Genomic DNA, 24,293 nt, shown 5'->3' with positions numbered 1-24,293 from the left:
CTCCGCAAATGCAGAGACGCTCATTGTACGGTATAGCATGAAATCTCCCATATCTGACCATTGTGTCAAGCTGTTCGAATCTTGCTCTCGTAAATATCTCCCTAAGATGTTTTGGGAGTTGTGACTTCAAATAACTGTCCACTTGAAAAGTACATTTGTATTTACTCAGCCATTTCAAGTTACCCACCTTACTAAGGATATCTATATCAGTTTGTGCTTTTATATCCTTAATTCTTTGGGCAACTCTTTTTTTAGATTGTTCTCCTGTTACGCAAGAAACAGGAAGGCCACAACCTCTTACAAAATTTGTTAGTTTGGTGATCCAGGAGATTTGTGATTGTAGTTTTATTTGCTCTAGTAGGCATAATTTGGGGAGTCTATCAGTCTCCATTTCATTAACTTTGCACCAGTAGTTATAAGCTCTAATTTTAGATAATGCCTGAATTGTATGAATTCCCAATTCAGCTCTAACTGCTGCAGCAGATGTTCTTGGATCTACACCCAAAATACATCTCAGGTGCTGGGACTGTGTTTGTTCTAAAACTGGTTGAGTAAAGACCCCAAATTTCTGCTCCATACAAGAGCATTGTCGTAACCTTAGCCTTATAAACCTTGAGTAATGGAGCTAGGGACCCTGGGTAACTATGGTTCTTTAGTTTGAGCAATAAATTCAAACGGGCTTTTGCTCTAAATGTACTCCGTTGATGATGGCAGGCCCAAGATCCAGTCTTGGAAAAAGTTACTCCCAAATATACAAAGGTATTAACCTGCTCAATTGGTTCACCATCTAATTGCCACTTATGTCTCTGATGGTTTCTTCCAAACACCATTATTTTTGATTTAGATTTGCTAATGATTAGGGAGTTATCCTGGCAATAAGAGCTGAATTTTCTTAATAGCCTACGTAATCCTACTTGTGAGTATGATAATAAAATCATATCATCAGCATAAAGCAAGCTGTTACAATAAGTATTTAGGATCATCGGCATGTGTACCATGGAATCTAACAGACTTATTAAAAATGGGTAGAGGGGGGAAAGCCATGACCGGGCCAACCACTAACATGGACTATGAGCTGTCAAACTGCTTTTGAGAATTTACAAAGACTTTTTGTGGGTGAAGCCAAGGGGCAACCCTTAACCTATGCTTCTGTTTAAATTGCAGGATTACACTTTTCTGTTAAGGGGGTTCGGATTGTCAACACTGTGACAATGGATGTCGTCGCTCTGACACCTGAGATTCAGCAGCCATTTTTACTTTTGCTTCTAACATGCCTTTTCTATTCTTTTAGAGTTCAGATGTAGAAGGGGGATGGGATGAATGCTTGAGGGTTTAGCTAGCCATAACAACGTAGAAATGTGGGAACTTAAGGACATGGTCTGATAAGATCTGGCGGACTGAGAGGCTGGTGAGAAAAGCCCATGTCTTGCGTTAATTGGGGAATGTGATTTATGATAGCATTTGTGGGATGGGAATTGCAACTTGTTACTTTGTATCTGAGGGGAAGGAATCTCAGTTTTGGGTTCAACTATGTGAGTGCCGATATTTTGTTTCTGAATAAAATGTTCTTTAAGGAAGAATTCTTGCTTTGAAGTTGTTTTACTGGTTTCATCTATTGGAACCATGACACTAATTTTGAAATTTATTTGGCAAGGAAAGAAAGCTAGAATTAAATTGAAAATCCTACAAGAAGCTAAGGAAAATGGGTGATTTGGCTTGCCAGAGTGGGTCTTATATTATCAAGCATCTGTACTAATATGGGTAAAAGAATGGATAACTCTTAAGAAATAAAAGGTTGGTATATTTGGGGGTACATGATTTACAACTTGGTTGGCATGCTTTCTTATGGTATGGGAAAACAAAATTCATAAGTATTTTCAAAACCAGTACATAAGAAATGCATTACAACTAACATGGGGAAAAAATGTAAAATATAAATTCCAGGATGGCTTTCAACAATGGAAGCATTTGTACATCTAAATAAATTATTCAATTTTGAGAAAATATGGACATATAGAGATATTCTAAATTCTGAAAGGAATTTAAAATGCAAACAAGAGATGGAAAATCAGAGTACGGATCTATCATGGTAGGCATACTTACAAATGCAAGTTAGATATGATAAAGATGTTAAACTGTATGGATTTTATAAAGAGCAGACCTTGTTTGATCAGATATTATTAACCTCTGATGAGAAACTAATTTTAAAAATCTATAACTTTTTACTGAATTTGAAATTCGAAAATGAACAAGTTAAAGAAACGATAACATGGGCAAAGAATTTTGGATGTAACATAAATTTAGAAAAATGGCAAAACTTGTGGGAAAGAAATTATAAATTGACAATGTCAACTTCTTATAAAGAAAACCTGTATAAAATGTTTTATAGATGGCACTAGGTTAGCAAAAATGTTTAAAAATATGTCAGATAGATGTTGGTAATGTAAACATAAGTCAGGTACTTATTATCATGTATGGTGGACATGTTTTAAAGCAAAGAGATACTGAACAAAAATATATACTTGGCTAGAAAAGATGTTGGGAAAGCATGTACATTTTATATCTGAACTTTTTTACTAGGTATAATGCCAGAAAAGATTGATAAATAAAGTGTATACTTGATTTTACATGTGATAACATTGGCAATAATCGTATTTGCACAATATTGGAAAAATGAAGAAATACTACTAGAGGAAGAAATAATTAAAAAAATACTAGAATGTGCAGAAACAGACAGGTTGAAAGAAAAAGAAGAAACAGAATATTTTCAAACTTGGGACTTATTTTATCAATGGCTGGAGAAAAGAATAAAGGATTAGGAATTAAATTTGTATTAGTGAATGATAAACAATCAACCCATTTGTTGAATAAATGCTACTGAATTGTATGAAAAAAAATAATACAAACTTTACAAAAAAAAAAAGAAAATAGTTATTCATGCCTGTGTCATCTTCCACTGGGTCACTGTGATTTGTTTTGCACGGGGCTCAACTTGTACACCACCCAAAAACTTCAGGTGGTGCAAAATGGCTCTCTCTTTATAAATCACATTAGCTATCACTATAAATATCATCTGTTGTTGGAGTTGTAAGGGCTACTCAGTTCAATTCACTCTTTGTATGAGTAAACAGAAGAGCTGTGTTGAAGGCCCCACCTACTGAGAATTATAAAAGGAAAAACCTGAAAGCAAACTTTTTCTGTGGGGACTCCCATTTTCAGGAAAAGGTCCTTGAGGGAAAGGTGTCTCCATCTCTCAGGGCCTTCTAGAAATTTTTATAAAAATTTGGCTATTATGGGAGGCCTTTTGGATAGGATTGTGAATTTGTATGTATTTTATTGTTTGCAGTTTCTTTGTTGCCTCTTGTTTTTGTACACTGCTTGCACTTAAGTATAAATTTGAGTAAAATAAAAAAAATGAGAAACAAAACACAACAGCTATTCAGATACCCACAAATGACAAATAATGGCAAGAAATAATGGTTTGTTTTGATTATATGGTTTAAGCAGAAGTCTATTTCATACCTACAACTGAAAAAGCAATGGATATAAATCTGCAGGGGAGGAAAAGATGCATAGAACGAAATAATTACTGCAAAAAACAAGTATGAAAAACATTTTACAATGTGTATATAGAAAAAATAGAGGTAGAGAACAGACAACAAAGAGAGCAAGGAAGATTAACAGGCAGCAAATGCAGGGAAAAAGGTGAAAATACTTATATTTTTCATATTTAGGAACTGCCCATTTTCCTCTCAGAGGGATTCTGAGCAGTGTAGAAATAAATTATTACAAGTGTTAAAACAGTATGCAAAATTTAAAAGAAGTAAGGAATGTTAAAAAATTAATTAAAAGGCAGGGAAAGGATTTCAGGGGCTAACCAGTCCAATGCTTTTCTGTGTATCTCAAGCAGGCACCACATGCCTTTCTAAAAGGTCAGGGGAGTGGGGGCCCACCTCACCTCTGGGGAGAGAGTGCTGCATAGAGTGGGGGCAATGGGAGAGAAAGTTTTATTCCTGCACCCTGCCAGCTGAAATTGTTTTGGACAGTTAAAAATATTTAAATAACAGCAGAATGAAGACTTTTTAAAAATATTGATTTTGGATGAATCTGAAGTAAAAGCGGGCTGGAAGGAGTATTTTAGAGATCTGAATGGGAATGATAGTGATACACTGAAGTATGGAATTATAATTATCTACAAATGTTGGAGTCCAAGAAAATATGGGTAAGAAGGAATTCATAAAACCGGGAGAAAATATTGAAGAATACTGTACAGATATATATGGTGTATGTGGAAAACTATTAAAACATGGATATGGTTTATGGAGGGACTTTCAATGTTTAATGGAAATTTGAATACTTTGTCATTTGGAAGAACATCATTATTGATCCTCTATGAAAGTGAAAAATGGTAAGAATGAATACAAAAACTACAGAGATTTGTTTGTTAAATGGGTCTGGCAAGGTGAAAGAGGAAATTCTGATTGATAAAGTAAAACAAGCCGACAATAAGCAAACTTTGGTGCATTATTGTTTTATGGTAGGGGGTGTACAGTAGTATGAAATGTTGGATTTACATTGCAGCAACATATTTGATGCTTTTTAAAAATATATATTCTGTTTATCATTTTCATTGTATACCTTCTTGTGAGGATTTGCCGTAAAAGATGAGAAATATTATTTATTCATTGACCAAATAATAATTGTAATGTTTTAAAAAATCCAATTTACTCCAATATAAAACTTACCATCTAGTCTAAGTTGTCTGTCATCAAAACGTATATGCCTGGTATCATCTTTGACATAATTGATGTCTGTATTGCCTAAGCTGTTGAACTGGAATGTGAACAATCGTTTTTTGTGCCCTATAAATTGATCCTTGCAGGAATCCTCTGTGCATAATCCATTTTCAGAATCATTATCGCCTCCAACAGAATCTTCCGACTGACTGTTTTCATTTTCAGAAGGCAGTTCTTGATCTTGGCTAGATTCATCATCTTGTTCATCAGTTTCCATCTCACCTGTGATAGAAGACATAATGATAGAGTGAATATCTTTGACTTTTGGATATGTGGATTGTAAAATCAAGGCATAAGAGTTACAGTATGACTATCTCTTTCTAATATAAAATTCTGAAATAATTTACAAATTGTTTGTTAGAATTTGAAACACATGCATAAAACTAGATTAACAGAATTGTATATAAACCATTCCCACTGATAAAACAGGACAGGTAAAGTCTACCTGATTTATCTTAAATTTGGATGATTTATTAAGCTAAAGGAATGTTGTTAATAATGATAAATAATAATATGGATTCTAATCTATTAAGGTATTTCTTTAAATATTATAGGACAGGATATTACTGGCTGTTGAGAAGATGTATATAGTCTAAGAACTCAAATATTTCAGAACAATAGAGGAGAAAATGTAAGAATCTGTGTCTATTTTATACTAAACTATTTTCAGCAATTTCCAACTTATTCTACTATATATGCTAATTACAACAAATTATTTTAAAAAAGAGCTCTGGTTCTTTAAAATTTTATTCAATCTTTCTGCTGATTTCATTAAGTGTTGCCCATATTATTTTAAGTCTAATAATTAGAATTGTATAGTGTGCTAATGGAACAAAAATACTTATAAATGTTATCATTCTATCAGATGAAACAACAGTTATTACAATGCCACTTTCACAATTTCTCTATATAAAATACATTTATTTTAAAAGAGAACAGAACACCCTCATGAGACATGCAAAGTATTAAAACTCTTTTAATAACATTTTTAATAAAGTACACACTAACTATGAATTATAATATACAGTATATGAAATACGATTTGAGCATATGATAACAAAAGAGTCCCTTATGTTTGCAACTGTACTTTTTAGCATCTTAAGTATTAGGTAGTGACTTTTTGCTACATTTATTAGAATGTTAATAAGGATTACGAATTAAGGATAACCAATATGCTGAAAGGCAATTGACAAAGCAAAATACCGTATTTTCCGGCGTATAAGATGACCCGGCGTATAAGACGACCCCCCAACTTTTGAGAAGATTTTCATGGGTTAAAAAGTCGTCTTATACGCCGGAAAATACGGTAGGTTTTAATGGAAGACAACACAGTTTCACATTTGAGCAGCTTTTAAAATTCAGGCCTTACTTGGAGATCCTTCTTCATGAATTCCATTTGGACCATTACCATTGATACTATTGTCCTTGCAGCACTGGAGAGATGCTTCACTGTCTTCTGTTTCAGCAGAGGTTTTCACATATCGACTGAAATGCACCAATCAATTAATATACCAACCTTCTTGTTATATTTTTTTCTACATTTATATAATGCAATGGAATTAACCATACTAATGTTTGGAAATCGAGTAGTGTTATATTTTTACTTTGTAGTTGTGCTACAGCAGCATTACTTGATAAAAACTGCTCTATTTTTATATTGTAAGTTATCTTGCAATCTTTACAGATAAGGATAACAATTTATTTTAAATATCTAGAAGTTCTTGGACGATCTTCAAACTATCTCCTAAGATTACTAAGTGAATAGCTGAATAGCCTTAAGACACAGGAGTGTAACTGGGCTACTAGGAACCAGACCACCTGCCTTCTCTGCCATAGCCCCTACCCATTGGAACACTCTCCCTTTCACATATTGACTGAACCCGACCCTGCTGGCCTTTCATAAGGCCATGGGGACTTGATTGTGTGCCCGGGCCTAGGGACTAGTGTGTGTTAAGGGCTCCACTTCTTGGTTGTATTAGCATGCATAGTAACAGTTCTACTTGGTGCCATCAGAAATTATTTTATATTGTTTAAATTTTTATTTGTTTTGATGTTTCATGATGTATGCTCAACACCATTTCTTGAGATGGATGTAGAAATGAAATAATTAAATAAGTATGTAGCATCATGCAGACATTGCTGAGCCTTCTTTTTAAGAGTAACCATGAAATCAGAAAAAGCAGATGACATAATTTTATCTTTTCCTAAATCTACATTTGCGATGTGCAAATATCTCCAATACAAATCAAATGTACTGTAGCATTTCTCTTGTACACTTACCACATTCTTAATAGCAGAAGGTTATACAGTTTATCTTCAGTGTTATTTCTAGGCACTGCTATAAGGAAAGGTTGTCCAAAATGTGTTGAACCACTATGATGGCTGTAACCACTATGGCGAAACTTTTCCCTTAAACAAACTGGAATTACAACTTGCTCTGTATCTTCAGTTCTGTTGATAGCAATTTCAAATCTAAAGCAGCAAAAATGAAATCAAACAAAAACACAAAATACTAATTTTAAATTAGGTCATATTTTTATATAATTCAACTAAATCACATACAATTTATGAGATTTTTTTTGTTTTGACTATAGATTTGAACTTACACATAAATGTCATCACGTTCCATAATACTGGTTAGATTTTCATCCATTGCAAATATTCTATGAAACCTATGATTATATATATCAGTAACGATCATCTAAAAGAGAAACACAATTTATTTTATGTTTGTTTAGATGTATAGATAATATTTAGTTTGATGTACAGTTACTTAAGAAATAACATACCTTATCTGCAGCAACACCTGCCAAAGTTGATAACGCGAAGCAGAGATCCTGTATATTTCCAATTTTTGGTACTACTACTTTGTACTAGAAAATAAAATACAATATTGTCATTCTTAAGAAACAAAGAAGATAACAGGATATAATCCCCAAGATTTAATACTGAAGTAATGTAAGAAAATTCTATATGAAAGAGAGTTTTTGAAAACAAATATAGTTAGTTGAATGAACTGTAAACATGTATGGATCAAACTCCTTAGGCCTAGTCCATCTTTAAAGGAAAGGAATTACTAGTTAGGACAGTGGCTTAATAGGAAAATTTTGATGGTGGAATGGGAATCTATTAAAGAACTGGTGATAAAATCCAATTGTCTACCATGAAAAATGTAAATACTCTTGCAGCATTCAAACAAATATTCATATTTGACTCTCAAAGCCATCCTCCTCCAATTCATACTACTGTTTTACAAGCTATAGTAAAGTATTATAATATTCCTTCATTATGTATCTGATTTATAATGAATCCTTATTAACTATTAACTAATCTAGGAAATCTCACCCGAATACACTATGCATGCATTCATTTTGTTAATATTTGCTGTGCCTTTAAGATATTATTTTCCAAACAAATCAATTTCAATGAAATAAACAGATCTGAATAAATAAAGAAAAACATTGCATTGAATTTGCACTATTCTGGTTGCCTACTTAATACGCAACAGGATTTTCTCGCATAAATTGTAAACTGCATCTTGCAGGAAAAAATGCTTTCAAAATTTGCCCCTCACAGAAACCTCTATATAGCACTAAGTTCCAGTGCACTACAAACTGGAAACAATAATGATGTATTTAATTTCCTTTGAGGAATGCACAAACTCAACTGCAAGCTTATGGCTTGGAGTGACATTGAAACTGGGACAAAATGGTTGATCTCTCCACTTCATTGTTGTTAAAGGAAGCCTTGTATCATATTCTGCCAATTCTCTTAGCAATACAACCTCATTTTAAAATATAAGATTCTTGAGAATTGCTTCTATCAGGCACCAGACCTACTGTAATAATACAGTTGTCCGGTCAAACAGATTTTTGAACAGACAACATAATGAAATGTTGAACAGATACATTTTCTCAAGAGTTATGATAAAAAGATGCAACGATTGTGGCCTTTAACTAATAACTCTGCCTAACCCAGAAGCCCAACCTTGAGTCCTTTTTCTTCCCATCATATATATATCAAATCAAATAATTCTGCATATTACACACTTTTGTCTTATAATAGTTCTAATTCTAGTATTCGTAACAAATTACTGACTTATTGTGTTGTATTGCTGTAGTAATCATAACAGCGAAGATTCAAGAGAAGAATAGCTGCCATCTTTACGATGGTACTATAAATTACACAAAGTTACAAGTTATATACATAGTTAAGAGAAAAGACCACAGTATCAAATTAAATGTATAACTTAAAATTCATAAAAATAAACAAAACTTCATTTCAATTAACACATTAAAGCAACTACTGCTGTAAAACATGGCATCTATTTCTCACCTGCATGGGTTTGGAAAGTGGATCCAGTCTAACTAAATAAACTTCCAAACTACGTTCTTTTTTCATAGGTAGAGGGAGAGTTAAATAACAAAAGGGATCAAATGTTACAGAGATCTTTGCACATTCTGGACAAACTAGAGTTGATTTAAAGAGTCCATGAAATATATCTACAATGATGGAATCATTTCGTTTCAAATGGTTCTCCCAAGCTTCTTCAGCAACCACCTAAATCAAGACAAAGTTAAAATAGTACAAATAAGTTTTATGAAGTATTAAATACTTAAATGAAATTAACAGATCATGCACATACCTATGTGTACCATACAGAACCTAATAAGTCTTATCCAGCAGATTACAGTGGGAAAAAGTAACTGAGTAATTTTGGGGAAAGATAAACATTTAGTACCTTTATATATTATCCTCTTTATATTATATTCATTATGAATACCAAGGGACGCGGTGGCTCAGTGGGTTAGGACGCTGAGCTTGTCGATCAGAAGGTCGGCAGTTTGGCGGGTCGAATCCCGAGTGCCGCGTAACAGAGTGAGCGCCTGTTACTCGTCCCAGCTTCTGCCCACCTAGCAGTTCGAAAGCACGTAAAAATGCAAGTAGAAAAATAGGGACCGCTACGGTGGGAAGGTAACAGCGTTCCGTGCGCCTTTGGCGTCTAGTCATGCCGGCCACATGACCACGGAGACGTCCTCGGACAAGCGCTGGCTCTTCGGCTTTGAAACGGAGATGAGCACCGGCCCCTAGAGTCGGAAACGACTAGCACGCATGTGCGGGGGAACCTTTACCTTTACCTTTTATGAATGACAGATTATCACACACAAACGTGATGATAATTTCTAGGGTCTCCACTGGGCATAAATTTCTATTCTAATGTGGAAATAGGACCAACTGACCAAGGCCAAGAAATAGAATCAAAAGCAAGAATCTTTAACCAATGTTAGATGCCAATGTTAGATAATTAATTTCCTAAATATAAGATCTGAAAGCATTCATGGATATGTCCCCAGTCCCCATAAAGCATATTGGTCATATTTGTGATTCTTTTTTTTTAAATGGAAAAATGGTGGCATGCTGTTTATCATTTATCTTACTCCGTTGACGATTTCTTGGAACACAAAAACAATGAGCAATTACAGACAAATGCTTGGTTCTGAAGCATTTCTAGCAAGAGAGAGAGAGAGAGAGAGAGAGAGAGAGAGAGAATTTGTTGCTCTGAATGATGAGAAAGCAGTCTGTTGAATACCAGTGGGACAAACTGGGATTGCTTAATGATGGGAAGAGACACAGAACTGGGGAGAAAGTAGATTTGATAGGAGTAAGCTAGGAAAAAATAGCAATTAAAGAAGGAAATATATAGAGCAACCCCAAAAGGGAAGGGGGGGGGGAAGTAGAGAAGGGAGTTGTCTATTTTATGTTGGATGTATGAAAAAAGCACCTAGAATGGGAGAATTGCATATGGTGTCAGGAATATAGTGTATGTGAGAGTATCTAGTATGTTCAAAGGACTGTGGGACTTTCTGCGGAATAGATATTTGGCTACTTTTAATTACATAGCCTGTTCTTCTACCTTTCTCCAAGCCGGTATATATCATTTTAAATGAAATATTATTTAAATAATTGATGCCATATTTCAAAGCAGGATTTTACACAGCATTTTAATAACAAAGTGCTAACAAGCACTTCCACTTCATGGATTACTGCCTTGTCGTGGCGAAGGGGCTTGCATAATTCAATGAAGCTATGAGCTATGCCGTGCAGGGCCACCCAAGATGGACAGGTCATAGCAGAGAGTTCTGACAAAATGTGATCCACTGCAGAAGGTAATGGCAACCCACTCCAGTATCGTTGCCATGAAAACCCCATGGACAGTACCAAAAGGAAAAAAGATATGATGCTGGAAGATGAGCCCCTCAGGTCAGAAGGCATCCAATATGCTACTGGGGAAGAGCAGAGGACTAGTACTAGTAGCGCCAGAAAGAATGAAGCAACTGGGCCAAAGCCGAAAGGACGCTCAGCTGTCGATGTATCTGGAAAGGAAAGTCCGATGCTGTAAAGATTTATTCTCCATAGGAACCTGGAATGTAAGATCCATGAATCAAGGAAAGCTGGACGTGGTCAAACAAGAGATGACAAGACTGAACATCAACATCTCAGGAATCAGCGACCTAAAATGGACAGGAATTTAATTCAGATAACCATCAGGTATACTAATGTGGGCAAGAATCCCTCAGAAGAAATGGAGTAGCCTTCATAGTCAATAAAAGAGTAGGAAAAGCAATACTGGGATACAATCCCCAAAATGACAGAATGATCTCAGTTCGAATCCAAGGCAAGCCATTCAATATCACAATAGTCCAAGTCTATGCCCCAACCACCGGTGCTGAAGAGGATGAAATTGACCGGTTCTACGAAGCTGGAGAAATTGACCGGTTCTATGAAGCTGGAGAAGACTCCTGCGAGTCCCTTGGACTGCAAGACAATCAAACTGGTCAGTCCAAGAGGAGATCAACCCTGACTGCTCTTTAGAAGGTCAGATCCTGAAGCTAAAACTCAAAAATACTTTGGCCACCTAATGAGAAGGAAGGACTCACTGGAGAAGAGCCTAATGCTGGGAAAGACTGAGGGCAATAGAAGAAGGGGACGACAGAGAATGAGGTGGCTGGATGGAGTCACTGAAGCAGTAGGCGTGAGATTAAATGGACTCCAGAAGATGGTAGAGGACAGGAAGGCCTGGAGGAACGTTGTCCATAGGGTCGCGATGGGTCGGACACGACTTCGCAGCTAACAACAACATGAAGCCCTACAGCACCTTATAGAACTAACACTAAAAAATGATGTCCTTATCATCATGGGGGATTGGAATGCTAAAGTAGGAAGCCAAAAGATAACCGGAATAACAGGCAAGTTTGGCCTTGGAGTAGAAAATGAAGCAGGGCACAGGCTGATAGAATTTTGTCAAGAGAATACGATGGTCATAGCAAACACTCTTTTCCAACAACCCAAGAGACAGCTCTACACATGGACATAACCAGACAGTCAACACAGAAATCGGATTGACTATGTGCTCTGCAGCCAAAGATGGAGAAGCTCTATACAGTCAGTAAAAACAAGACCAGGAGCTGACTGTGGCTCAGACCATGAGCTTCTTGTTGCAGAGTTTAGGCTTAAACTGAAGAAAGTAGGGAAAAGCACTAGGCCACTAAGGTATGAACTAACTCATATCCCTGGTGAATATACAGTACAGGTGACAAATAGATTTAAGGAATTAGATCTGATAGACAGAGTGCCTGAAGAACTATGGACAGAGGTTTGCAACATTGTACAAGAGGTAGCAACTAAAACCATCCCAAAGAAAAAGAAATGCAAGAAAGCAAAATGCCTTCTTAAATGAACAGTGCAAAGAAATAGAAGAAAACAATAGAATAGGGAGGACCAGAGATCTCTTCAAGAAAATTGGAGAGATGAAGGGAACGTTTCATGCAAAAATGGGCATGATAAAGGACCAAAATGGCAGGGATCTAACAGAGGCAGAAGAGATTAAGAAGAGGTGGCAAAATTACAGAGAAGAACTATACAAGAACGAGCTTAACATCCCTGATAACCACAATGAGGTGGTTACTAACCTAGAGCCAGACATCCTAGAATGTGAAGTGAAGTGGGCCTTAGGAAAGCTGAACAACAACAAAGCTAGTGGAGGTGACAGTATTCCAGCTGAGGTATTCAAAATCTTAAAAGACGATGCAGTTAAAGTGCTACACTCAATTTGCCAGCAAATTTGGAAAACTCAACAGTGGCCACAGGATTGGAAAAGATCAGTTTACATTCCAATTCCAAAGAAAGGCAGTGCCAAAGAATGTGCAAACTATCGCACCATTACACTCATTTCACATGCTAGTAAAGTTATGCTTAAAATTCTACAAGCTAGACTCCAGCAGTATGTGGATCGAGAACTACCAGAAGTACAGGCAGGATTTCGAAGAGGCAGAGGAACTAGAGATCAAATTGCCAACATACGCTGGATCATGGAGAAAGCTAGGGAGTTCCAGAAAAACATCTACTTCTGCTTCATTGACTATGCTAAAGCCTTTGATTGTGTGGATCACAACAAACTGTAGACCATCTCATTTGTCTCTTGAGAAACCTATATGCGGGTCAAGAAGCAACAGTGAGAATTGGACACGGAACCACTGATTGGTTCAAAATTGGGAAAGGAGTCCGGCAAGGCTGTATACTGTCGCCATGCCTATTTAACTTATATGCAGAGCACATCATGAGAAAGGCAGGGCTAGATAAATCTAAAGTTGGAATTAAGATTGCCGGGATATATATCAACAACCTAAGATATGCAGATGATATCACTTTAATGGCAGAAAGTAAAGAGGAACTAAAGAGCCTCTTGTTGTGAGTGAAGGAGAGTGCAAAAGTTGGCTTGAAACTTATCATTAAGAAAACCATGATCATGGCATCTGGCCCTCTCAATTCCTGGCAAATAGATGGGGAAGAAATGGAGGTAGTGACAGATTTTATTTTCCTGGGCTCCAAGATCACTGCATATGGGGACTGCAGCCAAGAAATTAAAAGACGCTTGCTCCTAGGGAGGAAAGCCATGGCAAATCTAGACAGCACACTAAAAAGCAGAGACATCACCCTGCCAACAAAAGTGTGTATAGTCAAGGCTATGGTCTTCCCAGTTGCAATGCATGGATGTGAAAGTTGGACCATAAGAAAGGCTGAGCACAAAAGAGTTGAGGCCTTTGAACTATGATGCTGGAGAAGACTCCTGCGAATCCCTTGGACTGCAAGGCGATCAAATCAGTCAGTCCTAGAGGAGATCAACCGTAGAGGAGATCAACCCTGCTCTTTAGAAGGCCAGATCCTGAAGTTGAAACTCAAATACTTTGGCCACCTAATGAGAAGGAAGGACTCACTGGACAAGAGCCTAATGCTGGGAAAGACTGAGGGCAAGAGAAGAAGGGGTTGACAGAGAATGAGGTGGCTGGATGGAATCACTGAAGCAGTAAGCGTGAGCCTAAATAGACTCCAGAAGATGGTAGAGGACAGGAAGACCTGGAGGAATGTTGTCCATGAGGTCGCGATGGGTCGGACACGACTTCGCAGCTAACAACAACAAAACAAACACTTTAATAATTAAAATCCAGCATTAACATAGGCCGTCCCCTCTTGCAACCTTTCTTTAACAGTTTCAAGGATGGAATTCTGTATACAGAATAGGAACTTCTTTTTGGGCAAAAATATGAATGGGATCTCTTCAGATCAGAAAGCTGAAATTCTTGCACACCAGGCATCACATCATGCTTTTCACCTGTGCTCAATTTATTGGGCAGTTATGATTTTTATCATCCAGAAGTCAGTGTTGACTTCTAGCAACCACACAGACAGACCCTCTCAAGGATAATCTGTAGTCAAAGGTACTTTCAGATATGCAAGATTCTGTTGATGTAACCTTACCATAACTTTACCATAGAATTAATTCATCTAACCATGCTTCCTGCACAATTGTGCAAGTCTAAAAATATATTTCTCTCACATTGACTTTACAACCCAAGAAACTACTGAACGTTTCTTCAGAGATGTTTGCTATGTTCATATTCCTTTTGTGGATAAGCTGCCTTTAATCTGACTGTGGCTCTTATCCCTGTTTTCCAAGGTCATTCACACATACTATTACAGTGTCACAGATATGGATTGAATTGTCTAGATTATGTAGATATATTTTTGTATTTATAAAATCTATCCAGATCATGTAAGCTTATTACCTAAAGGTACATTACCTTATCTGGTCTTCCATCAGCATCTTTTAGCTGAATATAAGGCTTTTTTCTAATACGATTCAAATCCTCATGCAAACCATCTAGAAGAAATGCCAGCAATTCTTGGCAGTCTTGTTGCTGATATCCTGAAAACTGGGGTGCAAATCGTCCTACCTGTGTCTGGGGAATAAAATATTTTTTACAGTGGAGTCATATGACATAATGCAAAGGCATTTTTTGTTAAATCAAGGAAAAATGTATTTTTATTTGATGGGTTTTAAAATGTATAATTGTAATACTGTGAAATAAGATTGAGGAAAAGCAAAGGAGTCACTGCTGCAATTTATAGGAATCTCCTGTCAAAACAAAATGAAAAACAATAAAAAAACAATCAGGTACTGTTTTCAAGGGCCTATTTTATTAATATATCTAGATTTTTTATTTTTATTTTTAATACTTTTACTGTTTTGAAGAATCATATAACTGAAAGCAAATTAAATATTCTAGGATCCAACTATGTTACACTTACCTTAAAAGCTCTTGGAGTGACATAGCTGTATTTTCCTGACCACATCTGCTTGATGAGCTCTGCATAAGATTTTGCAATTTCACCTCTCATTCCTAATGGATTGTCATAGTTTAGCTCTTCTTGATATTTATCATTAAGGAAATATTCTGTGAGTGGAGGTGTATTGCTGAGACACTAAAAATGAATATGAGTAAAATTAAATACTTTTGTATAATGCATAGTAATAGAGTCTCTCAATGCCACCTTCAGTTTTCATACTTGCTTATCAAGTCGCCTTTTTCCTTTCCTAGTCCGTATATTGATTTAGTGCTACAAAATTATTTTAGTAGAGAGTCAGTAGACAAGTAGTTTTCCCAAGTCCACAATATCTTTACCAATTAATCTTTATGCCTGAGCCAACAAGGTTGAACCATATTTATTGTTGAAGACTCTTGTTTCTAGGAGACTTAAATTTCTATGTCAAGGTTTTCTTTACAATGGCTTAGGATTTTGTGTCTGAAAAGATTACTAGTCACAAACACATGCTTCATTTGGTTTTCTTGATTGGACGAAAGAATGGTAATAAAACAATGAGAAATTAGTATCTAGCCTCTTTCAAGACTGAATAAGTCCTATTAAGACACCTGCAGTTTTTCTACCCTGTAAGGATGGAAAGCCTATTAGATCAGACTATTTTGAGATTATTTTAAAATAATGCAGAGATGGATAATTTGTGGTTTACTGTTAGGCTCCAATGCCAATCAAAACAATAATAGCATGCAGGTCATCAAGTTCCTCATGCTAGGCTGATTAATATAACAGAAAACAGAGGCTCTGGAATATTTCTCTATGGAACAGTGCTGCTCTATTTCTGCTGATGATTGGAATGCAGCTGGAGGAATAACTTGTGCTGTTCAACTGAATTCAAATAAGAGCTAGTTATTAAACCCATTTTATTGGAATAATGGGGACTAGTGAGTTTTTCCACTATTGCATTTTCTCAGGATAGAAATATTAAGTATTTTAAAGGCTACTAAAATTAGATTAGAGGTAAAGATGATAAAAAACTATATGGCTATATGTAACAAGAGGATTATGTTGATATAGTGTAAAACTGTTCACAATAATTGCCATTTGGATTCCACAATTATGCAGTCTCAATAAAAATGATCACCCAGATTAATCTTATTAGATAACTGTTGATTAAAACTATGAGTATTTGACCTTTATCAAGATGCTGTATAATATCTAATAAAGGTTTGATTGCACATGAAAGTTCACCTCTTTTCAGAGAAAAGGTGATATCAGTCTCTTTAGAGAAACTAATAACAACAGCAACCATCACAAAACATGAACCTAGAAGGCAACCAGAGATCTTTTGTCAATATCTGATTCCAGGGAAGGTGCTTGAGCAAGTGATTGTTTTTCAGTTCAGTTCTTGGTTGGGTTTCAGACATTAAACAGTGGAGAAATCATTGGCTGATTTTCTTGGAAATTTCATAAATTTTAAATAAAATTAGAAATTCTTCCATAAGTCTTGTGAGCATACTACTTGCACTATGTTTGGAGATTTTTTTTTCATATACAAGGCACCAAATACACCAATACCTGTTCCTATTTTGCCCACAACAACATCCCTATTGAAGAGAGTTGGGATAGTAAGAATGTAACTGGTCCAAAGTCACTCAACTGGTTTTTCATATCTAAGGCAGGATTAGAACTCACACTCTCCTAGTTTCTAGGCTAGCATCTTAGCCACTATACCAAGTTGGCTTTTTCTAATTTTTTTCCAGGTTAAATGTCATCTATCCCTAGATAGATGCCCAGTTTCAGAAGATGGCACTGGTAAATTATTGCTCTGCCCTTTCCTGTTATTCTATAATGTCTTACAGGTAGTCCTTGCTTAACGACCATGTGTTTATCACATGTTCAAAGTTGTGATGGTGCTGAAAAAAGTGACTTACGACTGTCCTTGCCATTATATCCATCGCAGCATCATTGCAGTCAAATGATCGTGATTCAGGCACTTTGCAACTGTTGCACATTTATGATGGTCTTATCCTGCGGTTATGTGATCGCCATTTACGACCTTCCCAGCTGTCTTCTGACAAGCAAAGTCAATGGGGAAGCTGGAAGGAGGTCACAAGTTGCAGTCATGTGATGTCTCACTTAACTGCAGCAAAAAGGTCATAAAATTGGGTGTGGTCATATGATGCCTCACTTAATGACACCATTTAATGACAAATTTTATGGGCCCTATTGTGGTCGTAAGTCGAGGACTACCTGTATAGAGTTGTATTGCTGTATTTTATTGTTGTTAGCCGCCCTAAGTCCTTCGGGAGATAGGGCGGCATATAAGTCCCAAAATAAATAAATAAATAAATAAATAAATAAATAAATAAATAAATAAATAAATAAATAGAGTTATATTGTATTCCTCATATTACCTATGAAACTGATGGCCTAGGTTATTTGGAGTTATGGAAACAAATACAACTAATGCACATCTATCTCTTCATATCTGACAAAGGTAAAAGCTGGGGTGAAAACTTTTGAACTGAGACTCAACTACACCCACCAAATGAAACATACCAGATGCAATATAGCTGTCAGCTTGACTTTTATTTGTAAGTATTTTATTTTTACAGGTTCTCCTTTCTGTTTATTATTTTCTTATGCTCCTGGTCTTTGGCTCTGTTTGTAAACAGTTTTTGATTAGTGGGTATGATAGAAATTATAGAAAAATAATAAATAAATATCAAAGAACCAAGTCACAGCCAAGCAAAATTCTATAACTATTTGCCTCTTACTAATATCCCCTATAAAAGCATTTAAAATCACAGAAATCAATGCAAATTTGAAATTCTAATAACACTGCATGAGCAAAACTCCCTATTAAAAAAACTCCCCATTCTAGCAGCAGTCTCCATTTTGAAAGCTCTTTATACAATGAAGTAAAATTTTACTTAACATGAAATACTTACTTGAATTGCTGAATTCATGAAACATGTATTTCCCAAATTACTTAGACCACAAAGACCGGGCTGTTCATTGTGTCTTCCGGGCTCTGAATAGTCATAATTTTTATAAGCAGTGTATGAAGGAAGGCAGTAGTTTGAATTTTTCATGCTGGAAGAAAACATATTTACCTTGTAACTGCATGAACTTTAGCTGTCTGGCTTAAATGCATATATAGCTGAAATATTTATACTCTGAATTTAAACACAGTAACAATAAAAATTATTTAAACCCTTTTCAACTTTTAATTTAAAAAGTAGTATTCTTTTCAATATTTCAGTTGAAAAGTTAAAATGTTTGGCACAACCAGCAATATAGTATAGTTAAATTGTGCTACTGTTAAATGCTAAAAGCTGGAAACAGTGATACTTTAGCAACTGGTGAGACATAAAGAATTCCAAGGGTATCATAAATTGCTAAATACATTTTAATTCTGTTTTTAGATTAACCACTATGCCAGCAAAAATCAAAGCAAGCAGCATGGAATAATAAAGGCTCCATACAGTACCTTTAAGCACTGTATTTTAATTTGTTTAATAATTTCATATATACAGATATACAGATATGATCTATTTATAATAGGAAATACTTAAGAAAAAGTACAAAACATAAAAAGCACCACATTCCTCAGAATCTAACTTTTTTTTTTTGCTTTCGTCTGTATTTATAGACATATTTATATATGCAAGAGTCAGTGAAATTTACATGACATATGCACAAGTAATTGTATTGACATTCTAGCCACAGAGATAGAGATGTGACTTGTGAGACTGAAAACAGTGGGCTACACAGGTAAGTAGCTGCATCTGTGCACATATTTTTAAAGAAAAAAAAACTCGTGCTAATACACAAGTATATTAACACTAAAGATGTAATAAATATACATTTTCCCATTTAAATCTGAATATTAGAATTAATATTGCTTAAAAAATATAAAAATAAAAGCCATCTTCTAATTCTACATTAGAACCATGACTATGACATAGCAGACTGGAGGTTATTGCTATAGAGCAATACCTTCACAACTTCATTTACTTTTTCTCCAGGGAAAGCATGTTAATCACTGTAAATGGTTACAAAGGAACATAGTTGATATATGATAAATTATAAATTCCCATACGTAATTCAGCATGGGATTTTTACTATGCAGGCTGTCAATTAAATATACATTACATGACCTGGAATTCAAATAGTCATGTATACTGTTTGTTTACTGGCACACACTCTACACTAAACTTTTTTATTCAAGGGAAAACACTGATACATCATTAGAGATATAAAAACTATAATACTGAACATAATATAAACTTGAAACAGGTATGACAAAAAACATTGTTAAGATATTCTTATGAGGGAGTGGGGAAATTAATTGAGGTACTGAACTTACAAAATAATATATATAAAAATAGAATTTCTATAAATTTGTGAAGAAACAATTTTAGTAGTAAAGCAGACGTAATGCTTAATATTTATGTTTTTAACAACCTCTCTTAATTTTTCCCAGTACTTTTTACATATAATGTTATGAAAACAAACAAGGGAATAATCAAATCATTTTTGGCAAGGTTTCCTATCTCTTTGGGAGGTTTTTTTTTGAGCACCACTGCTCAAATTTTTGTGCTCTCTTTAAATTTTTATTTACAATATCCACACAATTGATAACATTCTTGATAAAAGAATAGTTATAGTAGGAAGCTTATTCATGATTGATGAAATTAGTGAAACAGAAAACATTTTTTAGTGTATCAATGCTGTAAAAGTCAGCACCCTAGAAGTACAGAGGTTGCACTACCTGTATTGCTGAAATAAAACAGTAGTACAACAAATTCAGAAGGTTGTTTGAAGTTAAAGATGCTTATATATATAAAAGTGATGATCTGTAAAAGCAATCCATCAAAATTGCATGCTTCATAATTTTCTTTATCTGAGTTTATATATAGAAAAATATTTAATCTGGTACTTTGGAGCACAAGAAAAATAAGTAGGTTTAGGGAATTTCAGCCTATTTTACTCATTAAGTAGGGTATTCTGAGAATTTGGGGGTGTGGGGAAGAGAAGCATGATATCATATAGGCATAAATAGGGTAACTGTCAGAACGCTTTTTCCACTCTTTTCCTTATTCCCTTTCCCTTTTCGGGTTCTGTCATTCTATTGGGCGGGAGAGGGCTTATGGGTATTCTGCAGTGTATTTCCTTTTCTTTGTTCTTTCCTCATTGATGTATCTCTTTCTCAGGGTGAGAACGGAATGTGCCTCTGACATCTGCCTTATCTCCAGGTGGAGGGAAAAAGCCGGGGAGAGACGTGAAAACCTTGAGAGTGGGCCTTATCGGTTCATTCCCACAATTTGACACCTTTGGATTGGCTCTGTTTGAACCAATTGATTGGACAGTTGCGGTGGGGTTTGGATTCCTACTTTGAATGTATCGTTTCGCACGGGAAACCCTCAGATCCTCCTTACTTTCCTGTAGTCAGCATCTCCCAATAAAAGTTCCTGTTGAAATGATGCACGTTTCAAGAGTTCTGCTTTCTTGGGAGGTTTAGCTGAGGCAGGTCCTTACAGTAACAAGGATTTTTTTTTAATGCAGTGTTCTTCAACTCCAAGAATCAAATATTACAACTAAGCAGGAAAAAATAATGTGTTAAGGCATCTAGAGTCACTGTTCAGAATGAGATGGATGGCATGCTAATTTAATAAATACATGAATAAATTAATACGAAACAAGTTCTATAAATAGAACACCAGTGGAGAAAAATAGTGTTTTAAAACAATTACTTTTTCTAGGCTGATAAGTAGTAAAATACAGTGGCTGTATGTTTTAAATGGTTTATTACAAATGTAACTACTATTAGGTAAAAATAATATTCTAAAATAGATCTGTATTTATGACTGAATAAAACAAGATTTTAATTCCTATGAATTTAGTACAATTCAATTTCAACTATGTTCAAGATAAACAAAAGACTAATCACAATGTACCACAAATGGATCCCTTACGTTTCTACTCAAAAAGTCAGCCCAGATGAGTTCAGTAGAGTTTTCTCTCAGCAAAATGACTGGTGGAGGAAACTGTAACTTACTAAAATGCCCACCTTTCTTTCAAGCAAACCTAAACAGCTGTTTTTAAAAGTTAATACATAACAGGAGCTGAAGTAAAATTACAGTGATTGTATATGAAATCAACTTCTAGGATTGCATCTGGATTTTATCAGTACAGCAGGAAGCACAGAATTTGCCAAAACAAACAAACAAACAATTATTTCCAAGTTATTACTTAGCTAAACTTTAGATAGAAAGATGTACTACAAAATCTACGGTAGATAAACCAAGGAAACCTCTGTGTTTTAGAATTACAACATTGTATTAACTGAATTAAGAAGCTACTCTTAAAATGCATTCTAACTTAAAATAAAAAGTACCTGCCTGCTAGTTAGCAGACAATTTCATCAAATGGAAATGCAATGTTTCTAAAATTTTATATTACATTTTAAAATGAGATTTAAATAGATGACAACTGTCTCATAGCTTTAGACATTGTGCTTTATCATATAACATTATCACTATTCTAATAAAAGGATAACATCAATTGAGGCCTGGTTTATATACATCAAAGAAATATTTTTTTGAGCTTATGATACACACACACACACACACACACACACACACACAGAGAGAGAGAGAGAGATAGTACAATAGACTACAGTTAAATACATGTATTTGTCTAACAGAGAGTTGGGGCTACTCACAATTAGTAGAAGCACAAATGCCACTTCGCCCCATACGAAAACTCCCTTTTCATAAATGCAGTATTTAACTGGAAGATATTGTATAAAATATTTAGAAATGTTACTATGAAATACTAAAACATTTTAACAATTGAGTAATATCCACAAATTTTGAGAAGCAACATTACATTTGTTAACTACCTTTTTCCCCAGTAATGCCTATCAGAAAGCAATAAGCTTAGCAAAAAGCGTACACACACACACACATACACAGACACACACACACACACACACACACACACACACACACACACATATATATTATGTACGTAAATTTTTTGGATTGCTAACAAAGAATTAAAGGGAGACTGTTATTAGCAATCCAAAAAATTTACACAAATATGAGCTGTCACTGCTGTGACTACTGCCTGTGGATGGCCTTGGGTTAGGCCGAAACAGAAAATAAGATTTGTCCCATATTTGGGGCCTAGCAAGGTATTCCAAATACTTCACAAACACTTAACATTATATATATATATATGTGTGTGTGTGTGTGTGTGTATATATATATATACACACACACACACACATACACACACACACACACACACTGAACTGTAGAAAATACATTTATTACAACAACTCCAAATGTACAACAACTCCAAACTATTTGACAATGTTTTAAAACTATTGTACTATATTGTATTTCTGTTAGGGAAACAATTAGAAGTATGCTATAATAATAATATGAAGCATATGCATAGCTTTTATTTGTCATTACATATGACGCACATACTTAAAAAAAAATCACAAACATTTCAAACCTTCCCAAAACTAGGAGAAATCCCTAAGCTAGGAGAACCTGGTCAATGTTACATGAGTATTGTTGCATATGACCCTTTCTTGCTAAAGAATTTTTTTAATGTAATGTTCTCAAATCACAAAGTGATGCTACAAAGCATGTTATGGTCCCTAGGTTCTGAAAAGCAAAGCACAAATACTTCTGTCAACTCATTAGGCTTTTTGTGTTCTTTAAGACTTGGTGCCCCCTACATTTCCATAGTAAAAAAATTACATCCAAGTTATTTTTCTAGATTTATACACAATCTCTTTTTGAAACTTTACTTGGATGCTTAAAATTAAAAGTTCTTTAAGATACAGTGCTTACTTTCTGTTGTTGATGTTGTTATAAATATTTGATAGAGATGGAGAGATCTTTGGTAAAGTTGGAAAATTGGATGCACCTGGGGACCTTTAAAAATATGAAAATGTTAAATTAGATAAAAATGTTGAGATTGTAAAATTAATAATGAAAAAGGAAAAACTAACATGAAGCAATGTATGTGGATAATAATAAAAAAGGATTCTTATGATCAAAGTAACAAATACCCAAGTACTCTAACTTGCTCATTTTCAAAAAGTATTTAAAAAATGATCATGTTTAAAATCCTCAACCAAGTTATAGGCATAAATGGTCAGCCAAATCCTAACTTAGGCTTTAGCAAAAAAAAAAAAAGACCTTTATCAAAAATTAGTTTGGACACTAATGAAAGACATCACTTTTAAAAACAAGGTTTTTTATTTTATAATGAAATGGAAGTTATTAATGAAGGTGCATCAATATTGTTAAAAAAACTGTAGAAATAGTTTTAAGAGCAGCTTAAAGCACTTGTTCCATTTGTATTTTAGAACAGTGATTCCTACTGTGTTTAGGTCACAATACCCTTTGAGAATCTGATAAAGAACATAGAGCTTCTCCACAGGAAAAATGTGCATTACAGACAATGTTTTGCATACAATTTATTTTATTGTGCTGTAAGTTAATTTTTCTTAATGAAGAATATAAAAATAGACTTTTGAACATTGATGTCTCTCATATTTGTTGTTCATGGAAAAATATCTAGTTCCTTAAAAAAATCCACACTGTATAAATATAACAAAAATAAAGTTCAATTTTCCTCTAAAGTGAATTTAAGGAGAATGTAATGAGATGTCGCTTGGCTTCAAATCAGATGTTCAAATTGAGGTGTTGCACTTGATATGGCAATGTGCCTGTCACCTTTGATATCTAAATTATTTTGATTTTTTTTATATTGATGCAACAAGTGCTAAAAACCATGATTGACAAA

At 34.9% G+C, this 24,293-nt stretch overlaps 1 protein-coding gene across 6 annotated transcripts in view; it reads right to left on the bottom strand.

The window, feature by feature from the left end:
* The window catches only part of USP15 (ubiquitin specific peptidase 15), a 79,273-nt gene that overhangs the window by 19,955 nt on the left and 35,025 nt on the right, over window positions 1-24,293 (bottom strand). For 4 of the 6 annotated variants that reach the window (XR_014026966.1, XR_014026967.1, XM_081331549.1 and 1 more), the window contains 9 exons: window positions 18,407-18,551; window positions 15,444-15,617; window positions 14,936-15,094; window positions 9,132-9,356; window positions 7,586-7,669; window positions 7,403-7,497; window positions 7,077-7,268; window positions 6,166-6,281; window positions 4,746-5,018 (listed from right to left, as the gene is read on the bottom strand). Coding sequence is in view for 4 of the 6 variants with exons in the window: in XM_081331549.1 (XP_081187675.1) it covers window positions 4,746-5,018; window positions 6,166-6,281; window positions 7,077-7,268; window positions 7,403-7,497; window positions 7,586-7,669; window positions 9,132-9,356; window positions 14,936-15,094; window positions 15,444-15,617; window positions 18,407-18,551 (1,463 nt within the window). In the remaining 2 variants the exon portion in view is untranslated. Of the gene's footprint in view, window positions 1-4,745; window positions 5,019-6,165; window positions 6,282-7,076; window positions 7,269-7,402; window positions 7,498-7,585; window positions 7,670-9,131; window positions 9,357-14,935; window positions 15,095-15,443; window positions 15,618-18,406; window positions 18,552-23,332; window positions 23,417-24,293 lie in introns of those variants that run through there. The other 2 variants (XM_081331553.1, XM_081331551.1) reach the window with 2 other exon arrangements.

The sequence above is a fragment of the Vipera berus genome (assembly GCF_964194415.1).
Source record: "Vipera berus genome assembly, chromosome: 6".
Lineage (NCBI taxonomy): Eukaryota > Metazoa > Chordata > Lepidosauria > Squamata > Viperidae > Vipera > Vipera berus.
The sequence above is the reverse complement of the archived record's forward strand: the minus strand, read 5'-3'. Positions and strand labels throughout refer to the sequence as shown.